The sequence below is a fragment of the Nyctibius grandis genome, chromosome 1, assembly GCF_013368605.1.
Source record: "Nyctibius grandis isolate bNycGra1 chromosome 1, bNycGra1.pri, whole genome shotgun sequence".
In the NCBI taxonomy this organism is placed as follows: domain Eukaryota; kingdom Metazoa; phylum Chordata; class Aves; order Nyctibiiformes; family Nyctibiidae; genus Nyctibius; species Nyctibius grandis.
Window position 1 is genome coordinate 34891319 of NC_090658.1, and position 15600 is coordinate 34906918.

Consider the following 15600-nt stretch of genomic DNA (forward strand, 5'->3'; position numbering starts at 1 on the left):
CAAATACACATGTTGCTTCTGTTAGTCAACAGTTTGGACAGTAATAAGGATTTTAACAAGGTGCCACCATGCCATAAAGACAGAAGAGATGCAAAAAGAGGGAGCAGCTTGCTGCGTGTGCAGTGCTACAGCCTGGGTGCTGGGTGGCTGTGGCAGGCTGTGGAGCCCCAGCAGCAAGAGCAGCTTGCTGCCCACTAGCCCTGTGTCCACTTTTGTGTCACTGCTGCTTGGTCAGCGCATTGTGGTCACACCAGTTTTTACAGGCTGACCTCAAAGGCAGGTCTTCTCCACTGCCTGAGTGTAGCCTGCCCTAGGTCTGTGCTGCTGGTGGATTAAACCAGCATAAATCCGAGCACTTCCCTTGCCCAGGTGATTTGGTTTAGAACATTTTGGTCATGCCAAAAAAAAAAAAAAAAAAAAGGTAGTCTTTGAAGCTTCACTAACGTTGAGGAAAAAGTGGGTGCTCAGTTCAGCTTTAACAGGTTGTGTAAAATCTGTGCTTGTTTCAGAAGGCTCTCTAAGGCTGGTTGCTTTAAACCCTTTGATCATCTCCTCAGTGGTTTGTTCGTTTGCATTGTTATTTCACTAATGGGAGCTAGAGCTGTGACTGCAGAGTCACCTGGAAGTGTTGTAGCAAGACGGGGAAGTATCCCAGGGGGACTGTCACTGAGGCACCGATTCTTAGACACGTTTGTGGGTTTCTGTGTTCCTTGAAGTGCGACTGGAGTTTTCCCCTCAAACAAGCACAAGTGTCCCGTTGGGCTGTGCGGTCACCTTCAATACATCTCAGCCGCTTTGGTGATCACACAAATGCTTTTGGAGTAGGGACCCAAAGGCTGTTTGCACAGGACTCTGGAGCTGAGGATTTTTTCTTTATAAAGTCCTGTGCTCCTAGAGCTTGTCTCTCCCTGCTGCTGGTCAGGGCTACAGTGGGGCATAGCTGCTGTTTGAGTGCATGAAGTTCTTAAACTTTGTTCTGGGAACTTTCTTTCCATGTATTTTTCTGCTGCACTGGTCTTCACTCGTTTTCCTGGCTGGACTGGCAGCAACTGGAGCCCTAGCTGGAGAGATCCCTAGAGATTACGGGTACCCTGATCCTGCAGAGGCTGTTCCCTCTGGCTCAGGGCTGAGATAGGGTGCTGTGTAATATGGGAAAGACTTGTTTTTCCTGCAGCGTGTGTAGTACCTGTTCTAGGGGTCTGTGCTAAAAGCTGTAGAGAGCTTCAAGGCCCTTTCTGACTCTGCTCAGTAGTTATCCCAGCTCCCTGCAAGGTAAATTATAGTAATCAGGCCTGGTTTAGACAGGTGTAGAGCAGTTGTGATTTGACCAGGTCCCTGCTTTAACTGCTTGCACGTACTCCTCTCTGGGAGTGATGAGAGCAGGGAATTCTTGATCCTCAGCCCGTGAAGGAGAGTCCCCCAAAAAAGCTCCATATTCTGCTTTTCAGTGCCTAGAGCTGCTCATCCCAACAGGACAAAAAGTTTTAAAATAGCAGGTGATACCAGCCACCCAGGAGATGGGGAAAATCACTCAATTTTATATCTCCTGAGGCCTGTGTGTCTCATACCCAGCGCTGTCCAGCTCTTCCCCTCTGTAGCTTAAGAGGTGGCTCTTCCACCCTGCTGTGGGAGCAGCCATACTGGGTAGTGGCTGTAAGGGGCTCGGGTGCTTCTTGTTCCCCTCTTTACCACTTCTTTCCTCTCCGCAGCTCCTGCTCAGGCCCAAATCATCCATGCTGGGCAGGCGTGTGTGGTGAAGGAAGACAACATCAGTGAACGCGTTTACACAATTCGTGAGGGGGACACGCTGGTCCTGCAGTGTCTGGTCACAGGACACCCCCGGCCACAGGTAAGCTTTCAGCCTTGCCTGTCACCCATGCTCCCCATGGCACTTCTTTGTTGTCTCCATGCAGAGGAGAATTGTGGGCAGCGGGGTGCCCAGCTTTCTCCTACATGTTGGAGTCAGGTAGGGAAGCCCCACAGCGCAAGCACTAAATTGTTAAGCTATGAAGCATCTAGCCTTGCTTTTGCGGAAAACAGTCCACAAAGCTTTTCGGGCGCCTACACAGACCTTCTAGTGGTCTTCAGTATGTGAAGTCCTCCAAAAAAACTGAAAGCCCGAACAGAATCCATTATACAAACCACCCTCAAATCTTTAACCCTCTTACTACAAAGCAGGAACAGCCTGAACAGGCTAGAGGAGGCTTCCTGTGTGCGCTGACCACAGGAGTTGGTCCTTCATGGTCCATCAGTCTCTCAGCTTCTCTGGATGTACAGACAAGGGGAACCTGCTCAGGGGAGTTTAGGAAGTTGTGTGTAGTGCACTTCACTGAGCCTCGCGCAGAGCCCACTGGTCATTGCTTTATGGCCACTGATCAGAGGCAGATTCAAACTTGCAGTGCTGAATATATCCATGCTGTGGTCAAAGTCACAGTTCAGTGGAGAGGTACGGAGCTGAGCTTGGCTAACTGCTACAGTCCTTCCCCAGGGTCTCTAGAGGGTTGCAGTGCTTCAAGCCCTGTGCAGCCACCTCCCCACCCTTCACAGAATCACAGAATCGTTTTGGTTGGAAAGGACCTGTAAGATCATCGAGTCCAACCATTAACCTAACACTACCAACTCAACCACTAAACAGTATCCCTAAGCACCACATCTACTCGTCTTTTAAATCCCTCCAGGGATGGTGACTCCCCAACTTCCCTGGGCAGCCTGTTCCACTGCTTGATAACCCTTTCCATGAAGAAGTTTTTCCTAACATCCAATCTAAACCTCCCCTGGCACAACTTGAGGCCGTTTCCTTCAGATACTCAAGCAGGCTGGTTCAGTGTTAGTGTAGATGTGTCCATAGAGATACTGGACCAGAGCATGGGTCTGCCCACTCTGGGACAGAGTGTGGTAGGAGTGTGTCACGGTTTAAAGCTGGGCCGGCTATTAAACCTGCGGCAGATGCTCCCTGTTATCCCCCCCCCCGGCCCCTCCCCCCCAAAGGGAAAGGGAAAAGGGAGAGAGACTTCCGGGTTGGAAAGTTAAAACAGTTTTAATAAACTATAATAATGGAAAAAAAATATTATAATAATAATAGAAATAATAAAATATATACAAATATATATACAAAACCAAGACTGAGCTCCCCTGAAGTCAGCCACGTCACCACGGGCACTGCAGGGCAGGCTCCGGGAAGGCCCAGGCTGGGCTTAGCGACGGTCGAGAGCTGGATTCAGGGATGCACGGATCGGGATCGGGGGCAGCAGGAAAACAGACGGAGTCCTCCTTGGACACCGGCCATAGCAGAAAGAGCGCGAGACCCTCGTGATCCCCCCGCTTTATACTGAGAATGACGTGTATGGGATGGAATACCCTCGTTGGTCAATTTTTGGTCACCTGTCCTGTCTGCTCCCCCCTGCAGCTGCGACCCCCCTTCGGCTCTTCACTCATAGGCAGTGAGGAATTCAGCAGTGACCTTGGTTTCTCTAAGACTAAGTACAGCAAGAGCCTTACTGCACAACATCCCTACCGGTGCCTCAGCGATAACTACAAACTTCGAGTGTTATCAGTCCTGGAAGCAGACACTGTCTGCAAAACATGCAGTTAGTTTCAGAAAGTGCAGTTACTTAGAGGAGGCTTAGCTGAAAGTAAAAATCACTGAAAGGAAAATTGGCCTGGTTTAGGCCAAACCAGGACAGAGTGGCATCTGGTGCGTACTATGAGGCTGGATATGCCAGAATACACTCAAGGGACCCTTCTTGGCCCCCTTCCTCAATCCTGCCAAAGATATTTGTGCTGAGAAGCCATACATCTGCATACACCAATCAATGCTTCTGTGGACTTGCTTGTGAGGAGCTACTTGGCTAAGAGGCAATGACAAAGGAGAGGGAGAGAGACTTAGCCAGCCGGATTTGAAATGGTTTATCTATCAAAGCATATCCTGGAAACAATAAAAAGGAAATTATCTGAGCCAGACCAGCAAAAATGAGCAGCCTAGGCTTGTGACAATGATGGGCTGATGATAGCTGTGTACATCAGAAACAAGGAAGATGGTAGGGCTGGCCCTGCCTAAGGATGTTGAATATGTGGGAAGGTGCTGGCAGGTTGTGGGGATTTGAGCCTGAGTAGCCAGAGACTGTTGGAGCAGAGCCTGACGCAGACAGCGTGCTAGTGGGCAACGCTGTGGCTTGTCATTGCCCAGACATGCATGGGTGACATCAGAGCGTGGAACCAGGCATGACCGGGGAGGCTGGAACCTGCACACATAAAACATGGCATACAGCCTATCTCTGCCTTCCCTTCTCACGGATAGATTTCTTCCCCAGCTAAGCTCTTATCCTAACCTTTGTTTAATCTTTTCTTTTCCCTTCTATCAGCCAGTCATTAAAGCATGAAAATGTGGCCAAAATACTTAAATGAGATTGAAATTGAAAAGATCAAAGAGCTGGCTGAAGTGTCCTTGCAAACAGGAGACTTTGAGAGTCTTGGGACCCTCAGACAATTTCATAATAAGCCTACAAAGGCTGAATAAATCCGTGGTCATTAGCTCTGAAAATCTGCTCAGCCTAGTGCTCTGGGAGTTGGATGTAGACACCCCTGCTCTTTCTAGAGCATCAGCATCAATCAGGCAGTGGCAGTGAGCTTTAGGCAAAGTATAGGGGAGGAGTAAAGGTATCTGGTCTGTCTCATCTGTGGCCATTGTTGAATGAAAGTCTGTCTCCTTTCTGTTGGCTGGTCTTGCTGGATATCAGTCCCAGAGTCTAGATGGGCACCAGTGTGGGAGACCACCAGTCACCAACCTGTAGAAGGAGGTTGCAGATATAGGAAACCAATGGGCTGAGAAAAGCCATCTCTCTCTTTCATTTTCTGGACTGCAGAAAACAAGGGGGAAGTTTGTACCACCACTGCTAGGGCTGCACCTCATTCCAGACATAAGAATAACCATTCAGTCTTTAGGAGTGCTGTCCTTTTGCCACCATTCATCATGAAATAACACGCAGCTCCATTGCCCCTGCAAGCCAGGGTATTAAGACATGTAACATAAGGACAAAAATGAAAGATAGCTTGAAATCTGAAAGGATTTTTTCTTTTCCTTTTCTGTATCTTTAAAATCAAAGTAAAAGCTTGTGTAGTGCAAAAGGATGACTTATAAAAATAACATACACAGGGGTTCCCTGTGGGAAAGGGGCAAGAGCCAGATAGCAACTGCATTTTCTCACTCTTACTTGCAAAAGCAAACAGCAGAAATAGCCTTGCTACCCAGAGAGGGATGAAAGAGTGTTGACTGCAATAAAAGCTCTGTACCTATGAGCTGATGTCTGCTGTAGCTTCCTGGCCTACCAGCCACATGGGGTCCCAAGGCTTAATGCTGAAGTCCTGTGCTGTGCAGATAGTGGTATAAAACTAACCAAGTTCCTGGGTTTACAGGACCAGAGCAGGAATGGTAAATATGCAGTGTGTGTCTGGGTGAACTGAGGATTTATCCTGGACACTCGGACATGGGGATTGGTGACAGATGAGAATCAGCAGCTGGTCTACTGAGACATACCAAGATCAGCAGCTGAACTTTGGTAAGGTCTAGTGGTGCTGTAGGGCCCATTTTTGAGAATGGCTAGGGAGGAGGGGAAAGAGGAGCGAAGGGAGTGCTGCTGTCCCCTGGGATGTCTATTTCGTGTCACTGATTGCTTGCATTTCTCTCATTCTTCTCGTGCAGGTGAGATGGACCAAAACTGCTGGCAGCGCATCGGACAAATTCCAAGAGACGTCAGTGCTTAACGAGACTCTTCGGATTGAGAAGATCCAAAGGCTGCAGGGGGGCCGCTATTACTGTAAAGCAGAAAATGGGGTTGGGGTCCCTGCCATCAAGTCCATTCGAGTAGATGTGCAGTGTAAGTCGTTTAGCGGCAGCCCAGACCTTCCCACAGTTCTACTGCGTGTCTCTGCCTGGCTGCGGGGCCGGCAGGGAGCTGCATTGCCCTAGGACCACACGCATCTCATTCAGGTGCAAAGGGACTCACCAGTCCCCAGGGTCCATTTCCCGTAGGAGATTAGATCGATCCACAAAAAAGATAGTTCTGCCTGTCCATGTGAGTCATTCTTATCTAAGTGCTGCAATGTCTGTCACTGCCAGGGGTCCCTAGCGCTTGACTGGGTTGTAGCATTGTAGATGGCTTCTGCTTTCTTTGTATTCGTTTTGAAGCTGACAATGCTTGAAGCAAACCAATGCTTCTTGAAATTAGTAGTGCCTTGGGTGCTCGGGGCATTCCTGAACCAGTGCCTGCTCCCAGCATTGCTACCTGTGCAGCATGGTGGAAACAAAGCAAAAGACTCAGGGATGCACCTGAGCAGGCTGATCTGTAAAGGGGTGAATATGAGTGAAGCTGTGAGGACCTTTCAGTTTCAGCAGTGGCTCATCGTTTCTCTGGCTGGTTGCCATGCCCATCCTTCTTGTGTCCTTGAGATGCTGTAGCAATTCTCCACCTTGAGCCCCAAATTTTGAAGGTTTCTCATGCTGGCTTAATATTGTTTATTCTTGGGCTGCTGTGGCCAAAAGGGAGGGAAACCAAACTTATCCCATAACCCCCATATGGGAGGAATCAAAGATTTAAGATCTAGGCAACTTTTGAGGAGATTTACTGTCTTGGGGAAGATTACCATTCTGCTCATTGTCCTTGGCTACCCACTATTCCAGTTTCCTCCAACCCAAGTAACACCAAATCCTTCTCCTCCCTCATATCTTCTGAGAAGGCCTAGCCAGCAAGAGATTGATGCTAAAAAGATGTAAAGTATTATAAAAAACCTCCTTGAAGCTGTCACCACCTGTTCCCACAGTCCTTCTTCTGTGCTGAGAGGCACTGTGGTTATCTGTCAGTGGAGAAACCTCCATGCTTCACAACCTCCATACCTGCCTGGAGTCTGGGCATAACTTTGCTGACAGCAACTGCTGCCTAAGAGCTGCCTGCTCTTAGTCCTACTGTCCAGCCCTGTGATAACAGCTAGTGTGTTCAGGCAATCTGCTGCCTTCAGTTTACATGTTGTGACCCTCAAACAGTATGCCATGGACTCAAACATCCTTAGTCATTGATAGACTCATGATCCACAGTAGTATTATATGGCTTGGAGCAGCTCCCATCTCTCTCCCTTCCTTGCCCTACCCTATATTGGGGGTAGCGTACTGTGAGCACCATCACAGAATCACAGAATGTTAGGGATACTGCAGGCTAGCAGTATAGATTGCTTCATTAGCACCTACTTTGGATAGGATGAGCGTTTCCTCATGGGCATTGTAGCTTTGGAGGAGTCCTGACACCCACTTAGATCTACTTGGATTCTCTGTCTATTTCTTGTTGTGCATGTGGTAAGGAATATGATAGCTCTCCATCGCAAAGGGAACTTGCTTTTCTTAAGGCTCAGTATGACACCTTGCTATGGGCTGTGTCTCTAGGAATAGGACTGTGGCATGAATCTTTTTATGCACTAAGGGCGTTCCCGTTAATTCTGGGATGTAGACTGGAGCTAGAGTGATGTAGTGTCCCATGGTCCCTCATGCAGCTCTGACCTGTAGAACTGTGGGGCTAATGGGGTGGCCAAGGGCTTTCTCATACTAACATCTACTCTGCAGATGGACTTGGTAACGCACCTCTGTTCTGCTCACTTGGTTTTCGGGGAGGAGAGTCTATTTTCTGCTAGTATTTGCAGTAGTTACAAGGGAACACATAGGAAAAGCCACAGTTTTTGTTGAACGCTCACCCAGGCAACCTTCAGCTGAACGAACCAGAATTTGAAAAAAAACCCCTTCTTTCCCTGCATCCCAATTTGTAGTTGAAGGTAAGTAATTACCCTCATGTGAACCTTGGTGTCCTTGACAGCTAGTGCTACTCCTCACTCATACTTCTAGTATTAGACAGCAAGGTTGTGTGGAGAGCACCATTGGTGTGAAGAGGACCATTGGTGTGAAGAGGATATTAAACTGGAAACACTAACCTGTGTAGCAAGTCATTACTTTGCCCCAAGTGGGCATCTAGTGAGGCTTTAAAGTATTGATTAGCTGCTGTCAGAGAGGCAGCTGCTGTTTGGAGTATTTCCATGTGGAAGGAGAGGGAAAGTACAGAAAAAGAAAGAATGGATGTTTACAAGCTTATATTGCACATGAAGCATCCCATGTCATCATCTCCATGAGCAGCCTAGGGCCAAATTTATCATTCGTGCAGCTCACTGACATCAATGGGGTCACTCGTACATCAAGGCCATACATACCATTGTAGGTCTTATTTTAGCTTTTCTCAGGAGGGCTAGACTTAGAGCTGACTGCAATGAAGGAAGGCTGAAAGATTCGAGGGAGGGAAGGTTTAGCAACCAAAAGGAAGATGATGTTTGCTGTGTGGGAAGTAGCTGGGAGCCAGGAGACTTGAATGGTATCTTCTTTGATCAGTAAGGGAAGTGTTTTGCCATGCATCCTACTGAGAAATGGACCCTCAGAAGGATGATAGCTACAGAGGTACTCATGTAAAGTGTGAAAAAATAAAGGAGGGTTAAGGACAAAGAAGGGGGAAAGAGGAGAGGCTGTGCCCAAGGTCCTGGTCCAGGAGAAGTTGGTGTAAAGTTCAGTCACCCTGTGGCCATATGGAGACAGCACTGTATGGAGAGGAGCCTTTTTTTTCTCCACCTGTATATGTTTTTCTTCATCCCTGTTTTTTTGTTGGTTTTTGTTTGTTTTTTTTTTTCCGTGCCTTGTCATTGTTCTGCTAATGGCTCTACTCATATCTCTGAGCTATGGTGTGGTCAAGCCAATAAATCTCAGGTCCCATTACAATTGCTGTCTACCAAGCATACAGCTCATTAAAATATGCAAATCCACAAGTTGACTCTTCTGATTCAGCAGAGAACATGCATTATTTGGACGATATGTTAGCAGAAACTCATCCCTACTTCCCCCTTCCTTTCCGGCAGTCAGCTTTCCAAACTTACAGATCTCTCAAATAAAATATGATGAAAATTAGGTGGCATAAGCAAGTAGGAGGTTGATGAGCACGTGTCCTCTTCCTCTCTGCTAACATTGCAGAAGACAGCGCTGGCAGCACAAGGGGGACACTGGATGCGTATGACTCAGTTTCCTCGCAGTTGAAGATGGGGTCATAAGGCTCCTGAAAATAGAATTGCCTCAGCTGAGCTCAACAGATGCCTTATAAGACATGCTTAAGGTCACAGGGACAGATTTCAGTTTTAGGGAGCCAATTGGTCCCATCTTGTCAAATGGGATCTTTAAATTTAATCCCAATCAGTTTCAAAGTGGTTCTGGGAGGAGAAAGATCCAGCCCACTGAGGTTTTCCCCATGCTTCCTTGATGTTCAGATATTCACATATGGTGCAAAAGTCCAAGAAAATGATCCCTTTTTAGTAGGAGAGCAGCCCTTGGGGAGCAATGTGCCCTGGGTGGGTAGAGAAAGTATGCTCCCTGCAGGCCTATTGCTTGTGTCCTTGCAAGTGAAGTGACTGACAACTATGGATCCAGTCGTGACGGCTGCATGTCTGGTGCAGGTAGGGTGAGGGAATTGTAAGGAGCATTTTCTGTAAAGGGAGAAAACAATCTGATCAGTTTAGGGGTGGGTGATAGGGATGCAGTGAGTAGAAGCTGCTGAAGAGGGAGAGTCAGTACAGACCTTGAAAGAAGAAAATACACAGAGGATATTTTAATAGGGAGAGAAATTGTACATACCTTTAACAGCATTTCGCATCTTCTGTTTCCATGGCACCCCACAAGACTTCCTCCTGTCTAGGCAATGACTCTCCATCTCAACTCCTTGATCTTGTCCTGACTTCTACTCTCACCCCTTGACTTGAAGGTTTGTCATGTCCTTTGTGTGGGCATCTCACAGCCATGGGTGTAGTTCCATGATTTCACGAGGGATTTGGGAAGTGGAAAGTGGGAACAGAAGAAATAATGATGGAGCAGAGTTTCCTCGGATCCTTCTGACTTCTCACTGAAGTAGAGAGCAATGATTTGAGGTGTGGGGTGTCATTGGGGAAGGCGAAGCAGCCCACTGGTTTGAGAGGCATGTGGCAGGCAGGCAGTTTGCTCGAGGACCACATGGGATCTGCAAACCAGAGGGTGCTTTCTGTTCTCTGAAGGTTGTGTGGTGAGGGCGAGAATTTTGGCTTCTTCTGTCTGTTCCCTTTAGATATTGTTTGTGTTACCTGCCCTCAAATCGGCTCTTAATTCAGCAGTTGTCATCAGCCAAATGTGTGGGAGCTTCCCCTCTCCTCTATGGCTCCTGGAGCATTATCTGCTCTGCAGGCTGTACATGCAGACCAAGCTTCTCTAACAATTGCTGCGACCCTCCTTACCTTCCTTCCAGATCTAGATGAACCTGTTCTCACCGTTCACCAGACCATCAGTGATGTACGTGGCAGCTTCTACCAGGAGAAGACTGTCTTCCTCCGCTGCACTGTCAACTCCAACCCACCAGCTCGCTTCATCTGGAAACGGGGAGCTGAGACGCTTTCCCATAGTCAGGACAATGGCGTGGACATCTATGAACCCCTCTACACACAGGTGAAACAAACCAAACTTCTACCAGTGTGTGTTGAGCATCTTGCTGATGCAGGGCACTCTGTAGGTGATGGCATTTCTTTCCCTGTGTGGATTATGATGCTGGGGAGAGGGTGGTGGCCACTGCAAGGAGCACTGTCTACAAAAGGGCTGGTAGAGCCTGCTTCTGTGGGTGGATTCCAAGGGTACAAGAGGAGCAGAGCAGCAGGAGGGAGCATGACAGCCTAGAAGTCCCTTCCTCTTTTTGACACTGTCCCTGCGAGCAGGTCACAGCTCCCCTAATGAGGTTATGTGACCGTTGGATAGCTGAGACTAAAATCCAAGCAAACAATCCCAAGACTGGGTCTCCTCTATCTCCCATTACTGTTTTTTTTCCTTAATTGAGTGCCCAAGCTCCATAAATTAGGGGAATTGCTTCCTGTTTAGCAGTGTGAGTGAATGGCAAGAATTGCTGTGGGATCCATGAGGCAAATGATGAAGAGCTTTTCCTAATAGCCATAAGTAACAGTGGCAGCCCAACTCCTTAGGCACTTTCAGACCGTTGTCCTGTGACAGGGTATCCACATCCTTTCTGCTTCTCCTGCTTGCCTGTGCTGGACTTGCCACTCTGAATGACACTTTCTTCACAGTAATTAGCCTGCCAATGCAGTGGGAGATAGAGGGGAATTTTCCTTTTGCCAAGTCACTCTGGGTATCCTAAGCTGAGCTCTGTCCTTCAGATGCTAACCAGCCCCAGCGCTTCCAGCAAGGCTGTTCGGCAGCACGAGGCAGTGATGGGTGGGAAGGGAGGGCTGAAAGGGCTGCTCCCCAGGGTGCCTGTTTCATCCCACGCACCTCCTCGTGCTCCCAAAGCTGGGTCCTGAGGGCGTTCTGGTCGAGTTTGATTTCTAAGCGATGCTCCAGGCAACCTTTCAGTTAATGTAGTCGTGTTCATATTTTATTGAAAAACGCCATCTCTGTAGGTCATGGAAATGAGCAGCCAAATGGAAACATACAGGGGGACGAGGAGAGAGCTGCAGGTTAGCGGCAGATTTGCAGAAACACTGTAGGTCAGCAAGAGAGCTTTATCTAGTTCAGTGCTATGTGGCATCCAACCAGGACATCCCTGGCCTTAGAGGAAGTCACCATGGGCTCTTCCAGCTTTCACTAAGCTTAGTGTAATTAACAGGAGACATTGCTTAATGAGAGGATGTCTTAGGACTTGAGATATTTTCTTCAGCTAAATAAGGCATCTGGCAGAAATTCATCGTGTTGCAGCATTAACGTGTAAATGACCCAGCGTCCTGCAGCTCCTGTCAGGCAATGTTCCCACCATGATGGGTCATTCCCAGCTCTGAGAGAGGGTGTTAGGGCTGTTGTGCTCACACAGGCATGCCCTTATGGTCCTCTCCTTAGCACCAGCATAAACGTGTGAGTTTGGGTCGGTAAGAGTCGAAGTTAACAAAAACACATCTCTGCAAGACTATTGGGAGGGGAAAATCTTGCTGGAGCTCAAATACACTGCATTTAATAAAGCACCCTTCACAGGGGCTTGTAATATTGTCTTAGAGATGAACAGGTATCAGTGTCAGCCTTAGGAAGGCTTTTACACTAAAAAGGAGGTGAAGACTTTACTGTTTAAGCTTTTTAAAACTTATTTACACTGAAGGTTTGTACACATTTACCCAATATTTACTAATCAATAAACAGGATACATATGACCCTGTAAGTAAGTAGTTGACATGCACATTGTAAATGCCATCATTGTGTGGCATAGCAACAAATCTCAGGGGACAGGACTTTCATAGGATTATTGGTCTCCTAGGTATTTATCTTTCTAATTTACTCTGTTCAGATCCTTGTTCTCTGCATATTAGCATGCCTGAGCTCATCGTCCAGTCCCCTGAGGTTGTCCTCAAGAGGATTTGTCATGCTGACACCTTCTCACATTTGCAGGCAATTATGGAATGATTTCTCCAAAAGAGATTTAGACGAACAGAATGAGAACAACAGTGACAAGCTGTCGTGCGAAGACATACGAGTTGCAGGGTGTGCAAACCACAATATTCATCTTGGAGCTTTCCACATTCCATAAATAAAAATCTACAGAATGCATCTATTGTTAATTTAACAACTTGGTTCTCTTTGTATAACAAGCCAGTAACTAATGGAGTGCCAGGGAGTGATTTGGTTTGTTTGGTTGTTACCATAGTATGAGAAAAGGCTATCAAAGCCTGTGCAGCCACTCTGGATTTACACCAACATAGATGAGATTAGAATCTGGAGAAGGGAAATCAGAAAGTTTTGGGGGTTCTTTGAGTATTTCTCTGAATTATCTTTTTTTCCCCTGTACTGCAAATTTTTACAGTGTAACTGTTGAACTTGTCATATTAGGCCAGCATTAATGCCTGAATCTGCCCTGATTTACTTTGGTTTTGCAATGTTGAGACCTCAGTGACGTCCCTTGGGTTCCTACTGACATGTCAGTGTGAGATCTCAGGGTCTGTTCTGGGATGTTTAAGGTTTTTCAAGTTCTGCAAGATGATCCTGAAGGCAGTTGATGAGAAATTATGCCTAGACCTGTTCGCAGTGCTTTCAGGTTAAATGTCAGTCAGTTGCTGGCTGTTTTGATAAATCCTGGAGGTGGAGTTACCACTGCAAACATTTTGTGACTCCTTTATATATAGCTAGGGGGGCTTGGAGTCTGCACAGTTCCCTGAGGTTTTGATGGGAGCTGCGAGTAATCTGTAAACTTTGGGCCAGGTTATGGACTTGCAATGATGAGCCGCGCTCTGTACACCTGTGTCTTTTTTTCCCCCCTTTTTTCCCAACTCCCAGGGTGAAACCAAAGTCCTGAAGCTGAAGAACCTTCGGCCCCAGGATTACGCCAGCTACACGTGCCAGGTGTCCGTCCGCAATGTCTGCAGCATCCCTGACAAATCCATCACCTTCCAGCTCACAAACACCACAGGTAAGAGGGGATGCAGAGGGTCCCTGCAGCCCTCCAACCCCTCCCCTGCTCAACAGCTATTACCCCTCCAGGAGGGTAACACAGCACTCTGTCCAGGGCCTGCAGCACCTCACGTTCATGTACATGGCTGCTAGGATTGCAAATCCTTCACACAGAAGTTTTTTGGCCAGGGATGCTATAATTTCTTGTAGCTCTGCATATAGCCAGTGCCTTGGCCAGGCCTGCTGTGAGATCATTAAAACAGACTATATGTAGGTGTTGGGGCACTATGTAGTTTTTAATCCAGACACTGTTTTATTTATTTATAATTCTAAGTGACTTTAAAAATAGATTCGATACAGTCTACAGCGGGGCAGATGCTGCAGGAGTTCTTACAAATAATTCATTCATGTGTGACTCTGGCCTGGTTTGCCAGGCTGCACTCCCCACACCTCCCAGCTAACGGGCTCCGCTGGTGCCGATGTTTGTGGAAAGCAAATACCTCCAGTGCCTTGACAATAAATAAATTTTACATGGATATTCATACAGACGGTGCTTGAGTGCATCTCCGGGTGTGAACAGAATCAGTTTGGTGCCTCTTGCTTGACCTGCAGTAAGTCACTGATAACTGAGTATCATGTACCAAATACTTGCAAAGACCTGATTGCAACCTGTCCATTAAAAAAAAAAAACAAACCAAAACCCCACCCACAAAAACCCCCACCCACGAAGCCCCCATATGTGTTGAATAGTTTTAAATAATAAGTAAATGTCAGGAAATCGCTCCCAGCCCTGGGGTATTCCATGATGAGAAAGAAAGGCATTGTAGTTATTTGAATTGTTCACTTCTCTAATGTAACACAAGGCAGTTTGCATCCCTTGTGTCATCTTTGTGCAGTGGAAACAGAACTCTTTTGATGTTGCCAACTGTTGATAGGATATTGTTGATACTGTATAAATTATGTTTATTGATCTGACTTGAGCCCAAGGTGCTGAACAATAGTTGCATCATTTCATGTAGAAAGAAGAAAAATAATGAGCTTAAGAAAGTGAACTGTAGCTAATGTCAGAAAAAAATATTCTTTGTGTAGTAAGATCTCTGAATGTGTCTCGAGCAACTCACGCCACTACCTGAATTTCTCTCAGGATGAGACTGTAGCGAATGCTGGAGTATTCCCTTTAAAAACTTATATTGTGCTCATGATGAAGAACGGGATCTCTTACAGCTCTTCTTCCCTGTTGTGTCTTTACCTTTGAAGAGTTAGAAAATAAAATTTCTCTTCATGTCCACTCCCCCCTGCCAGCCCAAGCACAGGGAAACTATCCTTCATTTCAGTCCAGCCCCTTTACTGAGTGAATGGGGAAAATGTATTTTCAGGTTGTAGCCAGATCAGAAGCCAGTGATACGGCTGAATTTACACCAGCTTCTTAGGTACTTACCTAAGCTCTGAACCTGGACCATGTAGCACATACATCTAGTTATTTTTTCCTATTGTTTAGTTATAAATGTATATTTATACATAGTTACAGTGCAGCCTGACACTACAAGCTCAAAGGGGCCATGGAAAATGTATTCCTAGCAAATTGTATTAAAAGCTGATGGTGAAAATGAAGCTTGTGTTGCGGTGTGAGCAGGGTTTGTGTTAAATAACACAAGCATATTTAACATGAAATATTATCTGGCTTACTTGCCCTGTAGGTAGTCTTGTGCACAGATGAGAAAATATTTAAAGAAAAATCTTTAATTCTCTCATTTTTTGCATAAGTCTTTTCTTTCCTTCTTGTGCTCATGCTTTAGAAGCCTCCATAGCCTTGGCTGTGCCCAGAATCCTGAGCAGCTTCACTCAGGATGCCTTTGCTGTTGCAACTGAGGAGGGCCCAAAGGGTGCTGAGGTGCATGGAAATCTCTCTCTTAAATATTTATAGACCCAAGTACTACAGACCTAGAGGGGACCAGACTCTTCTCAGTGGTGCCCAGCGACAGGACAAGGGGCAAAGGGCACAAACTGAAACATGGGAGGTTCCATCTAAATATGAGGAAAAACTTCTTTACTCTGAGGGTGACAGAGCACTTGAACAGGCTGCCCAGGGAGGTTGTGGAGTCTCCTTCTCTGGAGATATTCAAAACCCACCTGGA

General features: G+C 46.7%; 1 protein-coding gene across 1 annotated transcript in view; it reads left to right on the forward strand.

Annotated features, from left to right (window-relative positions):
• MDGA1 (MAM domain containing glycosylphosphatidylinositol anchor 1) overlaps nucleotides 1-15600 on the forward strand; it is a 147702-nt gene that overhangs the window by 45992 nt on the left and 86110 nt on the right. The window contains exons 2-5 of the mRNA XM_068410735.1: nucleotides 1710-1849; nucleotides 5699-5873; nucleotides 10341-10537; nucleotides 13352-13484. Of these exons, the coding sequence (XP_068266836.1) occupies nucleotides 1710-1849; nucleotides 5699-5873; nucleotides 10341-10537; nucleotides 13352-13484 (645 nt within the window). The remainder of the gene's footprint in view (nucleotides 1-1709; nucleotides 1850-5698; nucleotides 5874-10340; nucleotides 10538-13351; nucleotides 13485-15600) is intronic.